Source organism: Leuciscus leuciscus (genome assembly GCF_965113295.1).
Source record: "Leuciscus leuciscus genome assembly, chromosome: 16".
NCBI lineage: Eukaryota > Metazoa > Chordata > Actinopteri > Cypriniformes > Leuciscidae > Leuciscus > Leuciscus leuciscus.
Genome location: NC_138740.1, coordinates 25,697,553 through 25,717,569, shown reverse-complemented (window position 1 = coordinate 25,717,569; position 20,017 = coordinate 25,697,553). Strand labels below are relative to the sequence as shown.

At 40.0% G+C, this 20,017-nt stretch overlaps 1 protein-coding gene across 8 annotated transcripts in view; it reads left to right on the top strand.

The window, feature by feature from the left end:
- Window positions 1-20,017, top strand: part of rimbp2a (RIMS binding protein 2a) — a 79,146-nt gene that overhangs the window by 10,494 nt on the left and 48,635 nt on the right. For 6 of the 8 annotated variants that reach the window (XM_082141891.1, XM_082141892.1, XM_082141895.1 and 3 more), the window contains exons 2-3: window positions 2,920-3,048; window positions 10,157-10,300. In XM_082141891.1, the coding sequence (XP_081998017.1) occupies window positions 2,923-3,048; window positions 10,157-10,300 (270 nt within the window). In that variant the 5' untranslated portion in view covers window positions 2,920-2,922. The remainder of the gene's footprint in view (window positions 1-2,919; window positions 3,049-10,156; window positions 10,301-20,017) is intronic. The other 2 variants (XM_082141896.1, XM_082141890.1) reach the window with 1 other exon arrangement.

The window sequence follows — 20,017 nt, the reverse complement described above, 5'->3', positions numbered from 1 at the left end:
ATGGTCAAAACAAATATCTTGCATTTATTTTTTACGCTTGAACCAGGTAATATGGCACACCCTAACTGTGCAAAGAACGCCAGTCTGTCTGTAGTCCATATTAAAAAGTAGCTAGCCAGTCAAAACTACACAGTCGACGCAAAACTACGAGTTCACAATATGATTAGCGGAAGTGGCTTACCGGAAATCCAAGTGTACATCGGAGTAGACTCGGGCCCTATCCCAAATGGCACCCTAAGCACTCGCGGTCTTCCTACGAGTGGTCTTCCGCACTTTCGTGATGTAACGCTGCTGTAACCATAGTATGGCTGTGACTGCTGGGAAGAAGTCTGCTTCGGAGCTCGCATCAGTACGGCCTCAGCAAAAGTGCACATCGAGGGCGCATATTGACCGCAGAGGGGGCGCTCGCGAGCACCCTTCCGAAACCTAAAATTACAAATGGGACACCCTACGGTCTCATCGACTTAACAGACACACGCGCGTGGCAGCCATAGTCCACAAGACCGAAAGTGCATATGAAGTGTGCCATTTGAAACAGGGCCTCGGTCAAAATCGAGAGAATTTTTCTGTTCATCAGAAGAATGACATTCATACAGGTTTGAAGGAAATGATGACAGAATTTTCATTTTTGGGTGAACTATCCCTTTAAGGTGAGGCCATGTTTGAGTTTTTTTTTTTTTTTTGGCAACCAACAAACTTCTCGTCAACTAACTTTTGGTCGACAATTAGGGGGCAGCCCTAGTTTCATTTACCCACTTTTAAAGATGTTACTTGCACTGATAATTTCAATATGAATTTGAGATGTTTGTTGCTTGTCTTAAAATTTAAAGGTGAACTGTGTAATTTTTGCAGCACTAACAAAAATAATGACTGTTTTTGAACAGGTTTTCTGAACCGTCTGATAGCTCAACTCCAAACTCACACAACTGACTGAGCCAAATTAACAGAACAACATCTGAAAATGAGTGTTTACATTTAGTAGAGGTATCAGTGTACAAGTGACTTACTTAGGGTGTATTCACACCAGGAAAGTCCGTTAGTTCACTTGCTTTGGTCCGGACCAAATACAATGTTGATTTTTTTGTTTGTTTGGTGTGGTTCGCTTTCACACTGCCCTTTTTGCAAGTGAAGCAAAATTTGTAAACAAAACCACACGTGAGCTAATGTCATCCATTCATTGGACAGAAATTCGAACCATACCAGAGTTCGTTTGGAACCAGACCGAGACCACCTCTTCAGCTGGGTCTCGGTACGATTGTTTGGTCCGCACCCGAGTGCGATTGCTGTAATCACACCGACAGGCACTGAACATAACCTAGCAAAGATTTTTAATTAATTTAATGGCTGAAATGTTGCAGGTATATAGCCTAACAATCAAAGAATTGATCATAACGTAGGCCTACTTTAAATAATAAAATGCCAGAAACAATCATCCTGTTGTCCAGTAGTGACGTTGTCCCTTCACTATCCGTGCCCCATGTGCATTGAATCATTCAACTGAGTGATTTGTTTTGTTCAATCATCCTGATTTATGAGACCAAATTTTTTCGTTCTGAGACCAAAAACAACCAACTATAGAAAACTATTAGCTTAATAAATTATTCGTATATGCAAGTAAATGTAACCTATGTTGTAACTAGTCTAGTAACTTTTACCATAAGATATGATCACACTGTTTATGGCACGGAAACCTGGCACGTTTTTGCACTAGACCACATGGTTTCACAACGAGAACCGTTCACGAAATCGGTCTAATGGAAAGATCTGGTTATTACTTTTTGGCATTGTTGGGAAATTTTGTTTACCGGGAAAAGCAAGATAACTGGCAATATAAATTGTGTCTATAATGTTACTAAGATTTAACATCTTTGTAATGTCTAGGATCAATGCAATGGACCTTTTTCACAGACTGTGATGACGGTCATCAGCATTGTAAATCCTGAAAAGTTGTTTTTGTAAAAAAAAAAAAGTTTGTACATAGGCTTAGGCTATATTACCCCGGATTTCCACCAACTGCGGATCGGCTGCGGCCATGACTGACAGCAGAAGTCACAAGGACCCACGAGATCTCGCGAATTCACGAATGATCGCGCGATATAACAGGATGTCCTGTGCTGAATTGCTGCGGAGCTCTCCGGCATCCGGCAAAAATAGAAGCTCTGCGTATCTGCTCCGGAGGGCTGCGGGTCGCCGGAGTCGGAGCGCAGCCGTTCCGCAGTCAGTGAAAATACACACATTGACTTTAATGGAAACCTATTGACTCTGCAGCCGTTCCGCAGTTGGTGGAAATTAGGGGTTACCTTGCATCTGAGGGTGCTTCTTTTCTTTATACAGCGGCTGTGGGAGTGACGGTACAATTGACATATTTCTGACTGCCGTTATCAATCTCTCTCTATTTAAAAAAAACAAACAATATTGTGGAGTTTTTCTTTTGCCATTTGAGCAAAGGGGAACGCAAAAAAAAAAAATTAATGTAGCCTACTCTCGAAGTTTACCCGACTAACGACTTCCGCTTCTGAGAAACCCGGACGTGAAAAGGGTCAATCAAATATATCACACAACCCACTCTGTAAGGAAACTAATTTAATAAAAAAAAATGTTAGAGATAAAATTATAAACTTGTGGGGAACTCTTCATACACCCACTAAAAATAATCTTCTTGAGACTAGCTGGTTAAATTAATTGCAAAAATGGCGAACAAAACGGGTTGGTTCTGAGAAAATGTCTTCCGGTATTTACATTGACAGTATATTAATATTTTGTTTTGACGTTACATATCTTATTCAATGAATTTGACACTTTACAGTTTGGGAAGTGTGACCAACGCGTCCAGGTACTTTTTTTTAAGCATCATAATTTATATCTGTGCTTGTGCAAGTTTTTTTTTTTTTTTTTTTTTACCAATTCACTGTGTGGTAGGAGATGCGAGGTCAAAGGACTGATGTAGAGCGGCTTCTCAGACAGTCACAGACTGAACTGCTGTGGATCCAGCGACAGCTGTCACTCATAGCAGCACGAGATGCCATTCATCCCTGTGCGCAAAATAAGGTGAGTAATCCTGTTACATTTACCGGTACACATGAATTTTAAGATTTATCATAATATGCAGTAGTTGTAGTAACAATGATGGTTCTTGTGCACAAGGTGGCGCCATCCTGCTATATTTATATTTACACAGCCTCACATCCTCATCTACCAATCAGAGTAAAGAACCTGCACTGTAGCCAATGCAGAGTGTGTTTGTGTCATGTGAGAAAATTACAGGTGATTCATGCAGACAGAGGGTGTGGTTACAATGTACTGTCCTATCAGGATCATCTTGGAAGTGCAGCCTGGTCCGGGTAGTCCCCTCCCTTGAGACTAGACATGCCATCTTAAACTGATGCATTTGTAGAGGACTGCCCCAGTGCAGAGGGATAGGGATAGGGATGGGGAGGGGGAAGAGGGCAGGCAGCAGTAGGAGCAGCTGGGGTTGCTTGGCAACACAGCAGAGGAGACTGTAACACATTCTGTATTGGGAATCTGTTTCCTTTTTTCTTTTTTTTTTGTGTGCCTCCAACGTGACCTGTTTCCTCAGCGCAAAGAGTGGCTAATGGTCAGGATGTGCCTACCACACTGTCTAAGTAATCCCTTTTAATACCCCTGTGTGCCTTAAAATCTGATGTAACTGTGTGATTTTCCGAGAGGGTGAACTTAATTTCCCTTGTCTTGTGTGGTTGCGGGATGAATGGAGCGGAACTCCGCTGTTTTTTTTTCCCTCCTTTCTGTTCCTTGAGATAACACAAACAAATCGCAGTAGGATGAGATAGCAATACCAACATGTATGTTTTGGCATATGTAGAACAAGATGAATTGCATAAAGACAGAGATAGTGAAAGTAGAGGACGCATGTGTTGATTGCGAAGATATAAAGTCTCCATATTTAATATTTTACAAATGAACATGAGGCTTTGAAAAATAGGCAGTCTGCTTGCATTCTGCAAGCGAACGGCGTCTTGTGGTGCTATCCCAAAGAGGTACAAAATCACTTTCACAGACCTTACCTTGACTGTTCCCTGTTGGTGGAATAACCTGCCTAACTCACCCCGAGCAGCTAGTATTTTCAAGAAATGGCTAAAGATGCATATTTTTCGTAACACTTGATATTCTATTCTATTCTATTCTATTCTATTCTATTCTATTCTATTCTATTCTATTTCTTTCTATTTTTTTTTTATTTAATACAAAAAAAACCTTGCTACGTGCACTGTGCTAGACTAACTGGGAATTGTCACAGCACTTACATATTGTTGCCCTTTTGGTTGGTTTGATGGCTTCTGTTGTCCTCATTTGTAAGTTGCTATGGATAAAAGCGTCTGCTAAATGATTAAATGTAAATGTAAATGTTTCAAGGTCGTGTCATGTCTAGGTTTGTTGCTATGAAATTTGCAGTTTAACCCATTAGACATAGTGTATGTCTACTAATTACAGCTTCATTTTCAAATGTGAAAAATTAAATATGCTGTTCACCTTAAGGCTCGTGAAAAAAAGAGAGAAAAAACCCCAGGAGGAATGTCTTGCTACAATTAGTTTGAATCATATCGGAGGTGTCATAGTTGTAATGTAATAATAATAATAATACAGAGGTAGAGGATGAACTTATGTGCAGGGTTTTTGTTACACAGGTGAGAGAAACAACAGAAACAGCAGGTGAATAGATGGCAGTAGTATGATGTAATGATTTATCAACATCTAGTAACTATAAACATTTAGTGCTGCAAGGGTTTCTGTGGAAAGGTTTAGAGAAACACTTTACAAATATAATAAAGACATAATAATAATCAATTTAATACATTAAAAAGGGAATAATGAAAAGTAGTAATTTACAAAAAATCATAAAGTTAAAAAACAAAAAACATTTTATATATATATATATATATATATATATATGTATATGCTTTTTAAAATTATTTTTAATAATTTATTTACAACTTCTTTTTCATATAATTTTTTACATCCACCAGCTGGTGTGCCCATGATCTCCATCTGCTTTATCTCACCATAAACTGCATTTCCCCATAACCCTTTGCCTGGACTCATTAGGCTATATGTCATTACTTTCAGCTGTGTCTCATTTACCTTGTTAACTCTGCCTTTATAAGCCTTGTTTTTTCAGACGTTTGTTGCAAAGTCTTGTATGTATCAACACTGCATGGTTTCTTTGGTCTCTTGCCTGTTTCTTTGATTATTCTTGTCTACCCTGTTGATATTGTTTGGATGTTTTGACCAATTGCCTGTTTTTATGGATTATAATTCTGGATTGCCCCAAATAAAGGCTGCACGTGGATCCTCAACCCAAAGTTCTTGGAGCAGTTCATGGCAAGAATATTTTACACATATTTTATATAGAGCTGCCACAAGGGGATCATCATTTTTGTTTGAAAACCCCTGATATAGACAGTTATTAAATATAAATACAGATTAATCTAACACACAAAATAGCTAACATTTGTAATAGCCAATTATGATAATAATTACAAACAATAATACACATAGCGATACTAACAATTATAAGATGCATTGAATTGGCACTTGCAGCATAAGAAATGCATGAAAAAAGCAAATGATTTACACATCAGTGATGGGAGTGGCTCTACACTTCACTGCTCTCCATGTGTGAGTGTGCAAGTGTAGGATAGAGAGAGAGAAAGCCTGTGTGTGCATACTGAATGAGAGCAGGAGAGCGTCTCGGGGAGCATGCGCATTTCTTTATGAGCGTGTGTGTGTGACGGAGAGAGGAGTAAGAAAGGGAACGCTCCGTTCTGTTGCACCAGTCCTAGAGAGCTTGGAGATGCTCTCACACTGTCTGTCTCCTGTTCCAGCTCAGGGCCTCTGCAGAGACTCGCACGCATGAGCACAGAGCCACACACAAACACACACCGCAGACGTGTCGTCACTGCCACTCCTGGCAGCCAGTGATATAACGGAGTGGGAGCGCTAAGGAGGAGAAAGATAGGTGGAAGTGGCTACCGTTAAGGTACAGTGCACACACAGATCATATTTGTTATGAATGAGATCAGTAGCAAAGCAAATGTGTGTGAAATGCCGTGCTGTTATGTCTACATGCTGCTCCTCTATGGCTTAGAACGGAGCGTGCGCTGGATCGTTACAGCTCTGGAATACTGCAAAGCAAGACGAGAGAAAATGGCATGATCCAGATGTGCCAGGAGACATTTGACCTGGCAGCATCTGGAATCAGGTGGTGGATTGTGATGATGTCTTGCTGCTTAGTCCAGAGGCTGCAAACACGCGGATATCCTGAGTAGCTGGTCAAGGTCATGGTTAGGTGTAGATATGCACATTAGATCATACATTAGGTGTCCATGTGCTGTTTTTTCCCCCACTCCTATCGCAGTTGTCATGGTCCCATGGCAGTCGGCACACAGCTGGAGTGAGAAGTCTCTCTTCAGTTCATTTTCCAAATGAATCCTGGACATGTCTCTCTGTGGGGAGGGTTGACGGTCGACTTGATTTGTTGGTCCAATGGCTCATTAGCTCCCTGGTTAATGCTTCAATCCCACTTGCAGGGCTTTTGACTTGTTGTTATATATGATAAGTTGAATATATTGAGCTGTTTGGTTTGCCAGTCCTTGTTCCCGTAACACTGCTGGCTCTGGCTGGGTTGGTACTGATGGGGCAATAGGTTGACTGGCTGTGACTGTGTCTGCTAATGTAGTGTAGCATGCAAACCAGCTGGAGAACTGGCACACGTGACTGTGCGATTGGTAGTATTACTATTGTGATACAGCAGACTGTTCTATGAGATTATGCAAGATCCCTCAGTAAAATCCACACAGACACTCATGCACACACAAAACAGATGCGAGAGCTTTGAAACACATGAAAGTCCTATGTGTGATTGGCAACTGCTGTGTTTCTGGCATTGATTCTACAGCCCAAAAGGTCGGCAGTTGAAGAGTTTAACTAGAAGTCTTGAAATTACACCCACAGCAGCAGTTTCATTTAGGGCTGCCCTTAACTAAAGAATTTCTAGTAGACTAGTAGTCGTTCATTTAAAGGAACACTCCACCGTTTTTTGAAATAGGGCTTATTCACTTTCTTTCCTACATTTAGATAGGTGGGCAAATGCATTTTTGTCTCAGTGCATGCATTGTTTTAGTTTGACAGGGTCTGCGCTAGCTTAGCTTAGCACAATGAATGGAATCCTTTGTTGCCAGCTAGCATGTCCTGAGTAAAAGTGATATAAACATTTTTAAAAACCCACCTAATTACTTCTTGTGGCCTGCGTATTCACAACAAGTACAAAGAGTGATGCAGATTAACACTAGGCGATTTCCTAGGCAGATATTGACTTATATATTAAGGACTATATTAGGGCGAAGCACTGCTACTTGGGCATGATATCTCTGCGCCCAAGTAGCAGTGCTTCACCTGTGCTTCCCCCTAATATAGTCCCAAGTCAATATCTGCATAGGAAATCGTCTAGTGTTAATCTGCATCGCTATTTGTACTTGTTGTGAATACGCAGGCCACAATAAGTAATTAGGTGGGTTTTTTTTTTTTTTTTAATCACTTTTACTCAGGACATGCTAGCTGGCAACAAAGGATTCCATTCATTATGCTAAGCTAAGCTAGCGCCGACCCTGTCAAACTAAAACAATGCATGCACTGAGACAAAAATGCATTTGCCCACCTATCTAAATGTAGGAAAGAAGGTGAATAAGCCCTATTTCAAAAAACGGTGGAGTGTTCCTTTAAGCAATTAGTCTACTAGTTTCAGGGCTGAGAAAGATAATATTATATGTAACATTGCTAACATTTTAATAATTTATTAATAAACTGGTGTTTTCTGAGTCAGTGTCAGCTGCAAAGTTGACAATGCTGACTCGTCATCTCCACAGTGGATGTGCCTATAGAGAGAAATGCATGTTAAGTTAAACCATGCAGTAAGCGTGGTACTAACTCTGTACTAAACAAATATGCTCCTAATAATAGTGCAAATTTAGTCAGTAACCAAACAGTTGATGGGCCCCATTAACTTCCATAGTATGGAAATAAATAACAAGGAAGTCATTGGGGCCCATAAACTGTTTGGTTACTGACTAAATATATATCCATATTAGTACAGAGTTAGTACCGCACTTACTGCATGATTTAACTTTATATATTTTATAATATATTTTTCAAAATATCTTCTTTTGTGTTCAGCAGAAGAATGAAATTCATACAGGTTTGAAGGAAATGATGACAGAATTTTCATTTTTGGGTGAACTATCCCTTTAAGGTGAGGCCATGGTTGAGTTTTTTTTTTTTTTTTGGCAACCAACCAACTTCTCGTCAACTAACTTTTGGTCGACAATTAGGGGGCAGCCCTAGTTTCATTTACCCACCTCTGATAATTTCAATATGAATTTGAGATGTTTGTTGCTTGTCTTAAAATTTAAAGGTGAACTGTGTAATTTTTGCAGCACTAACAAAAATAATGACTGTTTTTGAACAGGTTTTCTGAACCGTCTGATAGCTCAACTCCAAACTCACACAACTGACTGAGCCAAATTAACAGAACAACATCTGAAAATGAGTGTTTACATTTAATAGAGGTATCAGTGTACAAGTGACTTACTTAGGGTGTATTCACACCAGGAAAGTCCGTTAGTTCACTTGCTTTGGTCCGGACCAAATACAATGTTGATTTTTTTGTTTGTTTGGTGTGGTTCGCTTTCACACTGCCCTTTTTGCAAGTGAAGCAAAATTTGTAAACAAAACCACACGTGAGCTAATGTCATCCATTCATTGGACAGAAATTCGAACCATACCAGAGTTCGTTTGGAACCAGACCGAGACCACCTCTTCAGCTGGGTCTCGGTACGGTTGTTTGGTCCGCACGCGAGTGCGATTGCTGTAATCACACCTGCCCAAACGATCCGCACCAATGGGGGAAACAAATTTGAGTTCGAATCAATCGAACCAAACAAGACAGGTGTAAATACACCCTTACTCAACACTTCTGGGATAGGTGTTGGGAATCATTTAAAGGGGTCATATAATGCAATTTTTGTACAAGCTAATATGATTCTTTAGGGTCTAAATTAAAAGTTTGTAATATACTTTAATAAAAAATTCTCATTAGTATTGTAAGAAAACACTCTTACCTGGTCAAAAACAGCTCTGTTTTCAGCACGCCGTTTAAGTGCATGTGTCTTTAAATGATAATGAGCTTTGCTCACCCCGCCCCTCTGTCTTGTGCGTACTGCGTACACAGTTTTAATAACACAAGAACCATAAGGCGTTGTTCATTATAAACGTGGGATTATGAATTATATCGAGAACGTCGTACATAGAAAACATGCCGTAATGTACCCTGAGTGTAAACAGCCGCATTCATCATGAAGCGTGCTAGCGATTTGCAAAGATTAATATAAATATTAATATAAAGGTTAATAAAACGTTACACTCACTTCTTCTTCTGGAGGTGCAGCAGGAACACGAATAGTTGGTACCGATCCTTTTTTTTCAGGAGCAGCTTCTAAGCAAAACCAGCTTTATACTGACCCTCAAGCAGTCTGGTGTGTGAAATGATTCGCGCAAACAAAGCATTGACGTTGATCGTGGGGAATATTCCTTCGAAAACAAACTCAGCCACTGCATCTTCAGCGGTTCGGATTTATGAACATCAAAATGACTGATGTGTTCGTTATTGCACCCAAGAACAGAACACCACAATCGCTTAGTCGCCATTCTGCTCATAGACAGTGCTCCAGTCTCAACAATGACGCGCGGTCTATGATTGACAGCTCGCTCACGAGCGGGGGCGGGTCTGTGTTGAAATGCTGCTGTCAATATATAATCGTGGGGGGGCGTCCGACCGTGTGACGTCACTAGGTCGAACGGCTTGATTTGAGAGGGGGGGAAACATATAAGGAGATAAAAAAAAAACCACTGGATGGATTTTTATCATTTTATGATGGTTGTGTACAGGCACTGCCAACACACATTTCAGTACAATCAACTTGTAAAAGTGCATGTACCATTATATGACCCCTTTAATAATCGAACAAATGACACTTCACCTCTAGCATGCAGGAACATGTCCACTCTGTTCACCCCCAAAGTTTGCTTGGTAAGTCACTGCCCTGTCTGTCCTCTTCCCCTGCAGCTGAAGCAGGAGGTCCAGCCGTTGCACCTGGCCTCTTACAGAGCCCACCATGTAAATCGCTGCCGCCTCCTAGAGGACAAGAACAGAGCTCTTAAACTAGAGCTAGCCACTCTCAGACAGCAGAAACAGCAGCATCGATCCCTGGTAAGTCAGTTTGGGGTGTGGTTTTGTTGCTTATTCATCCAGGTTTTGGCAATAATCACACTTTTGGATTTCAGCATGTTGTCTGAAGCTCCTCTGCCCTGGTGAAAAGTTTAATGAGTGAAAGCAAAAGTTGTTTTCTGTAAGGCAAAATGCACAGGAAGTCCCTGAATTGTCTGCTGTGTTCCAAGTGCTGTGATGCTGGAGCTGTTGCCCTGGCAACAAGCCCACTGGTGAGCGAGGACAGGTTGGTAATGGAAAACTGACAGACCATAATAATGGCTTTTGTTACAAGCCTCAGTTGCAACAGATCAATTTCGTCCCACTGAATGGAGATGGGAAGTGACATGCACAAATTTAAATGAGCTTGAGCACCGCTGAGAAAGTTTGCCGTACTTTAGAACACACTTTAGAACTGTACCAGAAATTAAGCAATTGCAATGAAGCAAAGGGTTTTTACCTGAAAATGAAAAGTCTGTCATTACTTACTCACCCTCATATTGTTCCAAACCCGTATGACTTTCTTCCTTGTAACGCTAAAGAAAACGTCTCCTGATAATCTTCCCCTCCAGGGGGCTGTTCACCATTAAAACCGTATTTTTTAGTGAACTGAACTTGGATATCAGTCCGATTTGTTCAAATCATTCAATTTGAACTTTATTAATTGATTCATTGAAAAGATCTGACTCCAAAAAACTATTCGTTCATGAACTGGGCATCACTATTTCTCATATGATCTTTCAAAGGAGAGCTTCGGGTGGTGTCAAGATTTTCTGTTAATAGCGGCTTACACTACCGTTCAAAAGTTTGGGCTCAGGAAGATTTATTTTTAAAGGCCATCGCCCGGGGCTCGGGAGCAGCTGCTCAAGATGTGTTCAAGAGAGCCTGCCTTGGAAAATGGGGCATGCTGGAGTTTCTACCTTGCCCCAAACAAACAGGCAGACTGGGCTAAGAGGGTGTCGTACACCCCCTGAATCAAGAACTTGATCCTCTGAAGGTTCCACTTCCATATATCATGCTAGGTGAGCTTCCGCTCTATTGCTCCCACTTCATACAGGCACCCTGTTTCTTCATTGCTACAACCCTTGCTTGCTCGTTCTTAATGCACTGAAGCACTCACTTCTTCTTGCACTAGCCTCAACCTTTCCCTCTCACTGGCAGTGTTGCAACAGGTTGGTGTTGAACTTCCGAGTCCAGCCCTGCCCTGTGCTACAGTCCCGAAGAGAGCCTTGTGCTTCAGCTTAGCTTCTGCCTGTTGGACTGCCTCAGCTGCCTTCCACTTCCTCCCTGTCCTCGCCACGATGCCTGCTGTGGACACTTTAGCATCCTTCTTCTCCTTACCTGAAGCGGAACTTGTCCGTCACCTTCCCTTTCTTCAACACTAAAGACCGGGATTGTAATATATTAAAATAGAAAACAGTTGTTTTAAATTGTAATAATATTTTATAATATAAAGAGGCTGGACATGGAAACATTTTATTGACCCCACACTTTTGTAAAATTTCTAGCTTTTCTCACAAAATGATATGTTATGGCTCTAGAAGACTTAAAATTTAGTACATAAGTCATATGGACAAATGTAATTATATTATTATAATACTTTTTTGTTGTTGTCATTTTGGAGTTTGATGTGGAGTCCCATTTACTTTCATTTTATTGAAAAGAGTGGCCAGGATATTAACAAGATGAAAGAGGAAAAATTACAACTTTCCCTTTAAATACAACTTTGCACTTAAAACCTGTCATGGTTGAAATATTTCAAGTAGTGTTATTTTTATGTGACTGGCAGTTACTTAAACTGTGAATGTAACAGCACCACAGTAGGCAAATATACCATCAATTATTTATCTTAAATTTTTTATTATTAATAGGCAGGGGAAACTATGTACATAGGTCTATGTGAGTATTAGAGCAAACGGTTACAGCATGGCTGTGATAAAGAAAACGATGAAAGGAGCAGAGAATAAAAAACAGTCTTTAATAACAATCTAACAAGGAACACGCAGAAGAATAACAGGAATATACTAGAAAAACACAACCACTTAAAGGGTTAGTTCACCCCCAAATTTTGTCATTATTTACTCAACCTCATGTCATTCCAAACCCTTAAGACTTTCATTCATCTTCAGAATACAAATGAAGATATTTTTAATTGAATCTGTGTGATTTTTGTCCCTCCATTGACAGCCTACGCAACCATCACTTTGACACTTCAAAAAGTTCATAAAAAGATCATAAAACTAATCCATATGAATCAAGCGGGTTAGTCCAAATTTTCTGAAGAGACTCGATTGCTTTATATGACAAACAGAAATATCTGAGATATTTCTTAAATTAATAATTTTTTATCAGATTTCTTTAAAAAAAAATCTTCATTTGTGTTCCGAAGATAAACGAAAGTCTTATGTGTTTGGAGTGACAAGAGGGCAGAATTTTCATTTTTGTGTGAGCTAACCCTTTAATCATAAACGACACATAACCAAGAACTGAGGAAACTAAGGGTTTAAAATACATAGGGAGCAATGAGATAACTAAATGAATGGTGAAGGTAATCAGTAACTATAGAAACAAACAAGGATCAAGAACATAGGCAAAGGGAGAACCAAACTAAAGGCCTGTACACACCAGGACGAATATTCGCCGACGTTTAAAGGGGTCATATAATGCCATTTTTGTACAAGCTAATATGATTCTTTAGGGTCTAAATTAAAAGTTTGTAATATACTTTAATTAAAAATTCTCATTAGTATTGTAAGAAAACACTAATTTTACCTGGTCAAAAACAGCTCTGTTTTCAGCACGCCGTTTCAGTGCATGTGTCTTTAAATGATAATGAGCTTTGCTCACCCCGCCCCTCTGTTCTGTGCGTACACCGTTTGTAACACAATAACCACGCGTTGTTCATTATAAACGTGGGATTATGAATTATATTGAGAACGTCGTACATAGAAAACATGCTGTAATGTACCCTGAGTGTAAACCTTAAATGCATTCATTGTGAAGCCTGCAGCAAGGTTTGCAAATTTCGCAAAGATTAATATAAATACTAATATAAAGGTTAATAAACATTACACTCACATCTTCTGGAGGTTCAGCAGTAACACGTTGGTACCGATCCGTTTTTTCTCGTTTGTAAAGCTGTCTGGTGTGAAATGATTCGCGTAAACATGAAAGCATGGACGATCGTGGGGAATCCCCGTGAGGGAATCCCCGCGTCAATCCTTTGGGCATATCGCTTCAAAAACAAAACTCAGCCACTGCATCTATAACGGCTCAGATTTAGGAACATCCAAATGACTGCTGTGTTCCTTATTACATCTAAGAACAGAACACCACAATCGTGTAGACGCCATTCTACTCCAGCATATCAACAATGGCGGACTACTATGACGACGGCTGTCACAGCTTGCTCAGGGCGGGTCTTGTGTTGAAGCACGGCTGTCAATCACAATCGCGGGAGGGGCGTACGATCTTATGACGTCACAATATCGAACGGCTTGATTTCATAGATGGTCAAACATATAAGGAGATTAAAACAAAACCACTGGATGGATTTTAATCATGATAGGATGGTTGTGTACAGGCACTGCCAACAGACATTTCAGTGCAATCAACTTGTAAAAGTGCATGTACCATTATATGACCCCTTTAACGCCTCGTGACTAAACAAAGGGCGCCAATGTGAGTGTGCACACCGACGCGGAAAACGCCACGCGTAAAAGCGTAATTTTTTTTTAAACGCCTCGGGTTCGTTTTTTGGGTTTGACGCGCCGCGTCAAAAACTATCCGACCAATGAGATTGGCGCTTTTGCTCACGTGTCTGGAGCTTCTGAAGTTACAGTAAAACACAACTTGGGGGCGATCAAACACGAAGCGGTCTTGCCGAGCACACATACGTAACAGCGAAGAAGATATACGCCAAGTAGCGTCTACACTGCCCATAGACAGACACTGCCGGGAAGAAATGACGAGGAAGATGCAAGGCAAGATGAATGTAGAGCTGCTGGTCTCGTTGGTGTCGGAATAAAGAACTATATGACAAACGCGACAGCGACTACAAAAATCTTGTTAAAAGAGAAGTGGTATGGAGTGGTATTGCAGAGTATAGACTGTTATGGAGTGGTATTGCAGAGTATAGACTGTTATGGAGTGGTATTGTATTTTTGTTTTACATTAAGCGCCATCTAATGTCAGGGAATGAATTTGCATGTTCACTCGGCTCATCGTCAGCGAAAAACGCTTGGGTGTGAACACAAAAAACGCGTTGAAAAACGTTGGCGAATAACGCGCGCCGATATTCGTCCCAGTGTGTACGGGCCTTAAGGCTCTAATAATAATATGTAATATTATAATATCAATGTAATAATCTACATTAATCCGGATACATTTGGAAACGGCGTTTTCGTTGAAAAAAGCTCTCCTTCCACACTAGCGTTTTCAGGCATTTTCCAACGTTTCAGTGTGGATGAGAAACTTTTGGAAAACGCCTGAAATCACTAAATTCAACTTACTACGCATGCGTAAAACCTCACAAAAGCTCACGGAGATGACACAAACGGAAAAATAAATAATAAAGTTATCACGCAATTCTTCTGACAGGATAATTTTATTTAGCAAAATATCTCACCATTCACTGATGCGTTCAGGTCGCAATCAGTCACCATATGTTACCATAGAGTGTGCAAAGTAACATATTTTAGCAACAGTGTAAAAGTGAATAGCACATACTGTAACAGGCACAGTACTGGGTATAAACATGAATATCTATTGGTGCAATATGCGTCACATGACTAAACTTACGTCATCGGGTTTAAATACCTCCGTTTTGACAGTCCACACTACAACACGAAAACGGCATTTTCAAATTTATCCACTTTGGAGAGAAAAAGATGCATTTTCAAACGAAAACGTATAGTGTGGACATGGCCTAAAACACACTGAAACTGAGGGTACATTCCCTAGTAAAAAAAAAGAAGAAAATACTAAAATGTATTTGAAAAACATTTATTTTGGCTAAGTATACTACAAATACATTTACATATTACATGCTTAATAAAAATACCCTGCAATTGTACCTTTAGTTTACTAAACTAAACTGGTATACTTAATGACTGCTAAATTGGGACAACTAATTTGTACTAAACGCACTTTAATTGTGCAAATCCAACTAAAGATATACTTAGTATTCTTGATTGGGTAATACTTTATTTTACAGTGTCCTTGTTACAAATGTTACATGTACTTACCATAGTAATAACAGTTAATTATGCATAATTACATGCAACTAACCCTCAACCAAACCCTAATCCTACCCTAACCCTATAGTAAGTACATGTAGTTGCTTAATATTACTCAGTACTTAAATATATAATTACACTGTAACAATGACACCTTAAAATAAAGTGTAACCCTTGATTGTGCTAAAGTAGAACTATTGCAATTATACTTAAGGTACACTTTAAATATCTTGCATTTAAAGAATGATATTATACAGAAATCTTACAATCCTTATTAATAATGATATTAAAAAACATTTTAGGCTACATATTAAGAATTGTGCATTGTGCAATAAAGAAATACCCCAGATAAAGTTTAATTATAATTTTATATCAGCAAGTCTTAAGTGATATGTCAATAAATATTTTTATGGATTTGAAGTACTTAGTATGATACTAGTAACCCTAGTATTTTTTTTACTAGGGTTTACATGACAACAATGTACACAAAAATGGAAAAGTGTTTTCTTTGGACAGATCTCCATTCACAAGGATCCACGAAAACTACTAAAAACGCTGAATTATGCATGCCAGGCCAGTAGTTGGCAATGTCACTTTGTAAAGGAAAACAACGTGCCTGCGCACATACGCTTTCTTTCACAGAGCACTCGCGCCAAAGGAGCATGCATATAGACTGAACTCATAATATGCATGTGCATGCCATCACTGTTTTCACAAATTTGTGTTTAAGTTTAAACGGAGACGATAATTGTATAGTTTTCAAAAACTTGCTCTTTTAAATCTGTTTTCAAAAGTTTGCATTTTCATGCCCCAAAACGCTGTTGTTGTGTAAATGAATGGCCAACGCGCATAAAAAGTTTTTAGTTGAAAACGGTGTCATGTAAACGGCCCCTAAAACAAACCAAAACATATACCTGACACACTTGTAATACTGCATATTTTCCAATATAGTGAGTTTGTGTTTTGCTTTGAGAGTTTGTTCATTTAAATAATCTTTTGAAGTAAACAAACAAAAAAAAAAATCTGATTTTCTGTGCTTTTTTATTGCAAACCTGCCTCAGGTCCTTTAACTGAAACAGAGAATCTCAAGGAGAGAAGGGAACGTCAAGTCTGCCAAGGCTGGCATTGGTTCAGTTTCTAAATGATCACACCTCTTCATTTATTAGCTTCAGTTGTGATAGTGGTGAACCAGACAAATATGCCGTGACAGTCGTTGCAGTGCGAGTCCTGTGGCTGGTTGCCAGGCGACCATCTCTGACGGACAGCGAGTAGAGTGAACCTGTGGTGAGGAATGACCTTCTGTCTCTAGAGGAAGTCTCACGCTTAGGAACTGCCCACCCTATCTCTATGGCAATGCCTGTCCTGCAAAGAAAGGCAGGCCGTGGAAAAGCCTGGCTGTAGTGTAATTGGTTTAATGATAATAACATTCATGAGTATAATGACAAAAGCAGATAATTAATACAGAGTAATAGCAGTCCGGAGAGAGACGCTTCTACTTAATTAGCTGAGCCATAGTATATTTCAGAAGAGAATTCAGATGAGTGAAAGGAGTATGCAGTGTTTTTCTGTAAGGATGTTGCCAGAGAGTTAAATCAGAAGGGTTGGGCCTTGACTTGGGTTGCCATTGCCATGTACCCTAATAGAATTAGACTCAGAAAGTGATCTTTTAGCAGGGCCATGCTGCTTGCTTAACTGTATTTTCCTCTCCATTGCATCGACCGCTGGAGTCATTTGGAGCAGGAGCTCCACTCCATTCCAGATCCCTGTCTCAGAAGTTAGACCAGGGCAGAAAGCATCAGCTCCTGCTGTATAAGTGCCTACTCAGTGCTTGTCATTAATACCAATTGTGTGTTGAAACGCGAACACCAATAAACTTAAGAATGAACGTTTCAGAATGTAGGCTGATATTTGTTTGAGTAGTGTCTGAAATAAAAAATACTGTACTTCAAGTTAGATTTTGATGTGCACCGAAAATAAAATTCTGGCAGATACAGATTTAGACACACCCTAGCGGCAGCAAAATTTATTTTGCAGCCAGGGTAGTCTAGCAACTCTCCGTTGACTTTTGAGCTGGAAAAACCAAACTCTAGTCAGGCCAATCAAATCGTGTATAGAGTCGGTGAGCGGGCTTAACATAATGACGGCAGAGTTGTGACGGTTCTGCGTGAATTCCCTGCTACTTGAAAACAAAGAATGGCGGCTGCTGCTGGCGAACAGCGGTCTTTCGAATCGTCTTTGGCCGCGACTCTGGAGGACTTGGAGTTAAGCTTTTCTTTGAGAAAAGAACAAAGAACGGCACTTAAAGGAGCTGTATGTAAGAAATGTATTTCAATTAATCATAAAATGGCCCTGATATGTCACTAGACATTAAGAAATCATGTTCATTTCAAATACTTATATCACTGACAACAGTAGTCAGGCCAGGATATTGTCATTTAAAAAGTGAAGTTGCAGCCCTCAACTGATGTTGATGTTGTCATCTTGTGTTTTGGCCTGAAGCGCCACCCTCCACCTATCTACCAATCACGAAGTCAGTAGTGTTTCGGCATCTGGGTTCCCAGCTCTGCTCTAGTTACCACAGCTACGTAGCAGCCTACGTTCCTGCTGGATCCTGCAGCCTATCTGGCAACCTCGAGTCAGGGGGGAGGGGGAGGGAATACACCGCTCTACAGTAATTTGAAAGTGATTGCAGTACCAGTTTTGGCCACAATCTTACATACAGCTCCTTTAAGTCATTCTTAAAAAGGAAGATGTGTTCGTAGTTTTGCCGACCAGATACGGCAAAAGTTTAAAGGGATACTCTACCGTTTTTTCATATTAAACTATGTTATTCCCTTAACTAAGACGAGTTGATACATACCTCTCTCGTCTCAGTGCGTGCACTAAATCCCTCTGTCTTGCGGCGAAACTTTGTTAGCCCAGTTCATTTAATATGGGCCAAGCAGAGAAGCTACCAAACACCTCCACGTTTTCCCTATTTAAATACAGTTACTCGCGAAGTGTAACTCGACCTAGGACGGTGACACAAAACAAAACGTTGCGCTTTTCTAAGCGTGTAAAATGGATAACTATATTGTATGGCGGAATACCATAGCAAGTGCTTGTTAGCACTTCGACTTGGCGCAGTAATATCTTCACTAGAGGGAGCGGGGGCCGGTGAGAGGATTTTTCACGAGTGAAGATATTACTGCGCCGAAGTCGAAGTGCTTACAAGCACTTGCTATGGTATTCCGCCATACAATATAGTTATCCATTTTACACGCTTAGAAAAGCGCAACGTTTTGTTTTGTGTCACCGTCCTAGGTCGAGTTACACTTCGCGAGTAACTGTATTTAAATAGGGAAAACGTGGAGGTGTTTAGTAGCTTCTCTGCTTGGCCCATATTAAATGAACTGGGCTAACAAAGTTTCGCCGCAAGACAGAGGGATTTAGTGCACGCACTGAGACGAGAGAGGTATGTATCAACTCGTCTTAGTTAAGGGAATAACATAGTTTAATATGAAAAAACGGTAGAGTATCCCTTTAATCTATCAACTAGCTCCGCTGGTGGGAAAACGCTCTGGTTGGTTGTAGCGCTATCCTATTGCGTGCAGAAGGAATTTGGAAGACAACCGTTTATCCCGCCCCTCGGACTGAGCCGTGCCAATGGTGAGTTGCCAGACCTAACATCTTGATTACAAGGTCTGGCTTGCCTGTCTAGGGTAATGGCCATGTGCAATTAAATATCCAATATAATACTGATCAATTAAATATTAACTGATATGGTACCTATATCTTTAGTTAGATTTTAAAGGGGTCATTCCATGAGAAATCAAATTTGCCTTGATCTTTTGACATATAAGATGTCTTTGTACCATTAAAACATCCTGCAAGTTTCATAGCTTAAAATATCCTCCTCGTTGTAAACAAAGCATCTATTTAATCAAGCTCCAAAAATTTCTCATTTTGATATTGTGGGATTTGTGATGTCACACGGGCAAATACATTGCCTCCAGAACAAGTCATTGACAAATAATTTTACATCATTACAACATAGACCCTGCCCACTAGTGTTAAGTTGCTTGACGGCTAGCACTTGCCTACACCAGATGCAAGCGTTATGTCGCGTCAAAAGCAAATAAAACCCATTATAATCACTGACATGTCTACACTGGATACAGTCGAAGCACATTCACTTTCTGATGTACTTTCTGAAGCACTTTCTGCGCTTGAGTCTGTCGACGAGGACAAATGGAAGAGTAAATGGAAGCATAAAGGAGCGTTCACTTTACTCTTCCTGTTTAAACTGCTCTTTCGCTCATTTCTGTAGAGACTTCGGAAAGATACCAGCGTCAAGAACAAGTGGATGCTTTAATTTATTGGCATCATGGATCGCGTCGGAAGATTATATGTTTGTTCTGAGAATATGACTGCAGGTTGTTTTGTAAACGAGGTGCAGTGTAATAGAGAGTTTGCAAAGAAACTTTTCGTTGAGAGATGAAAC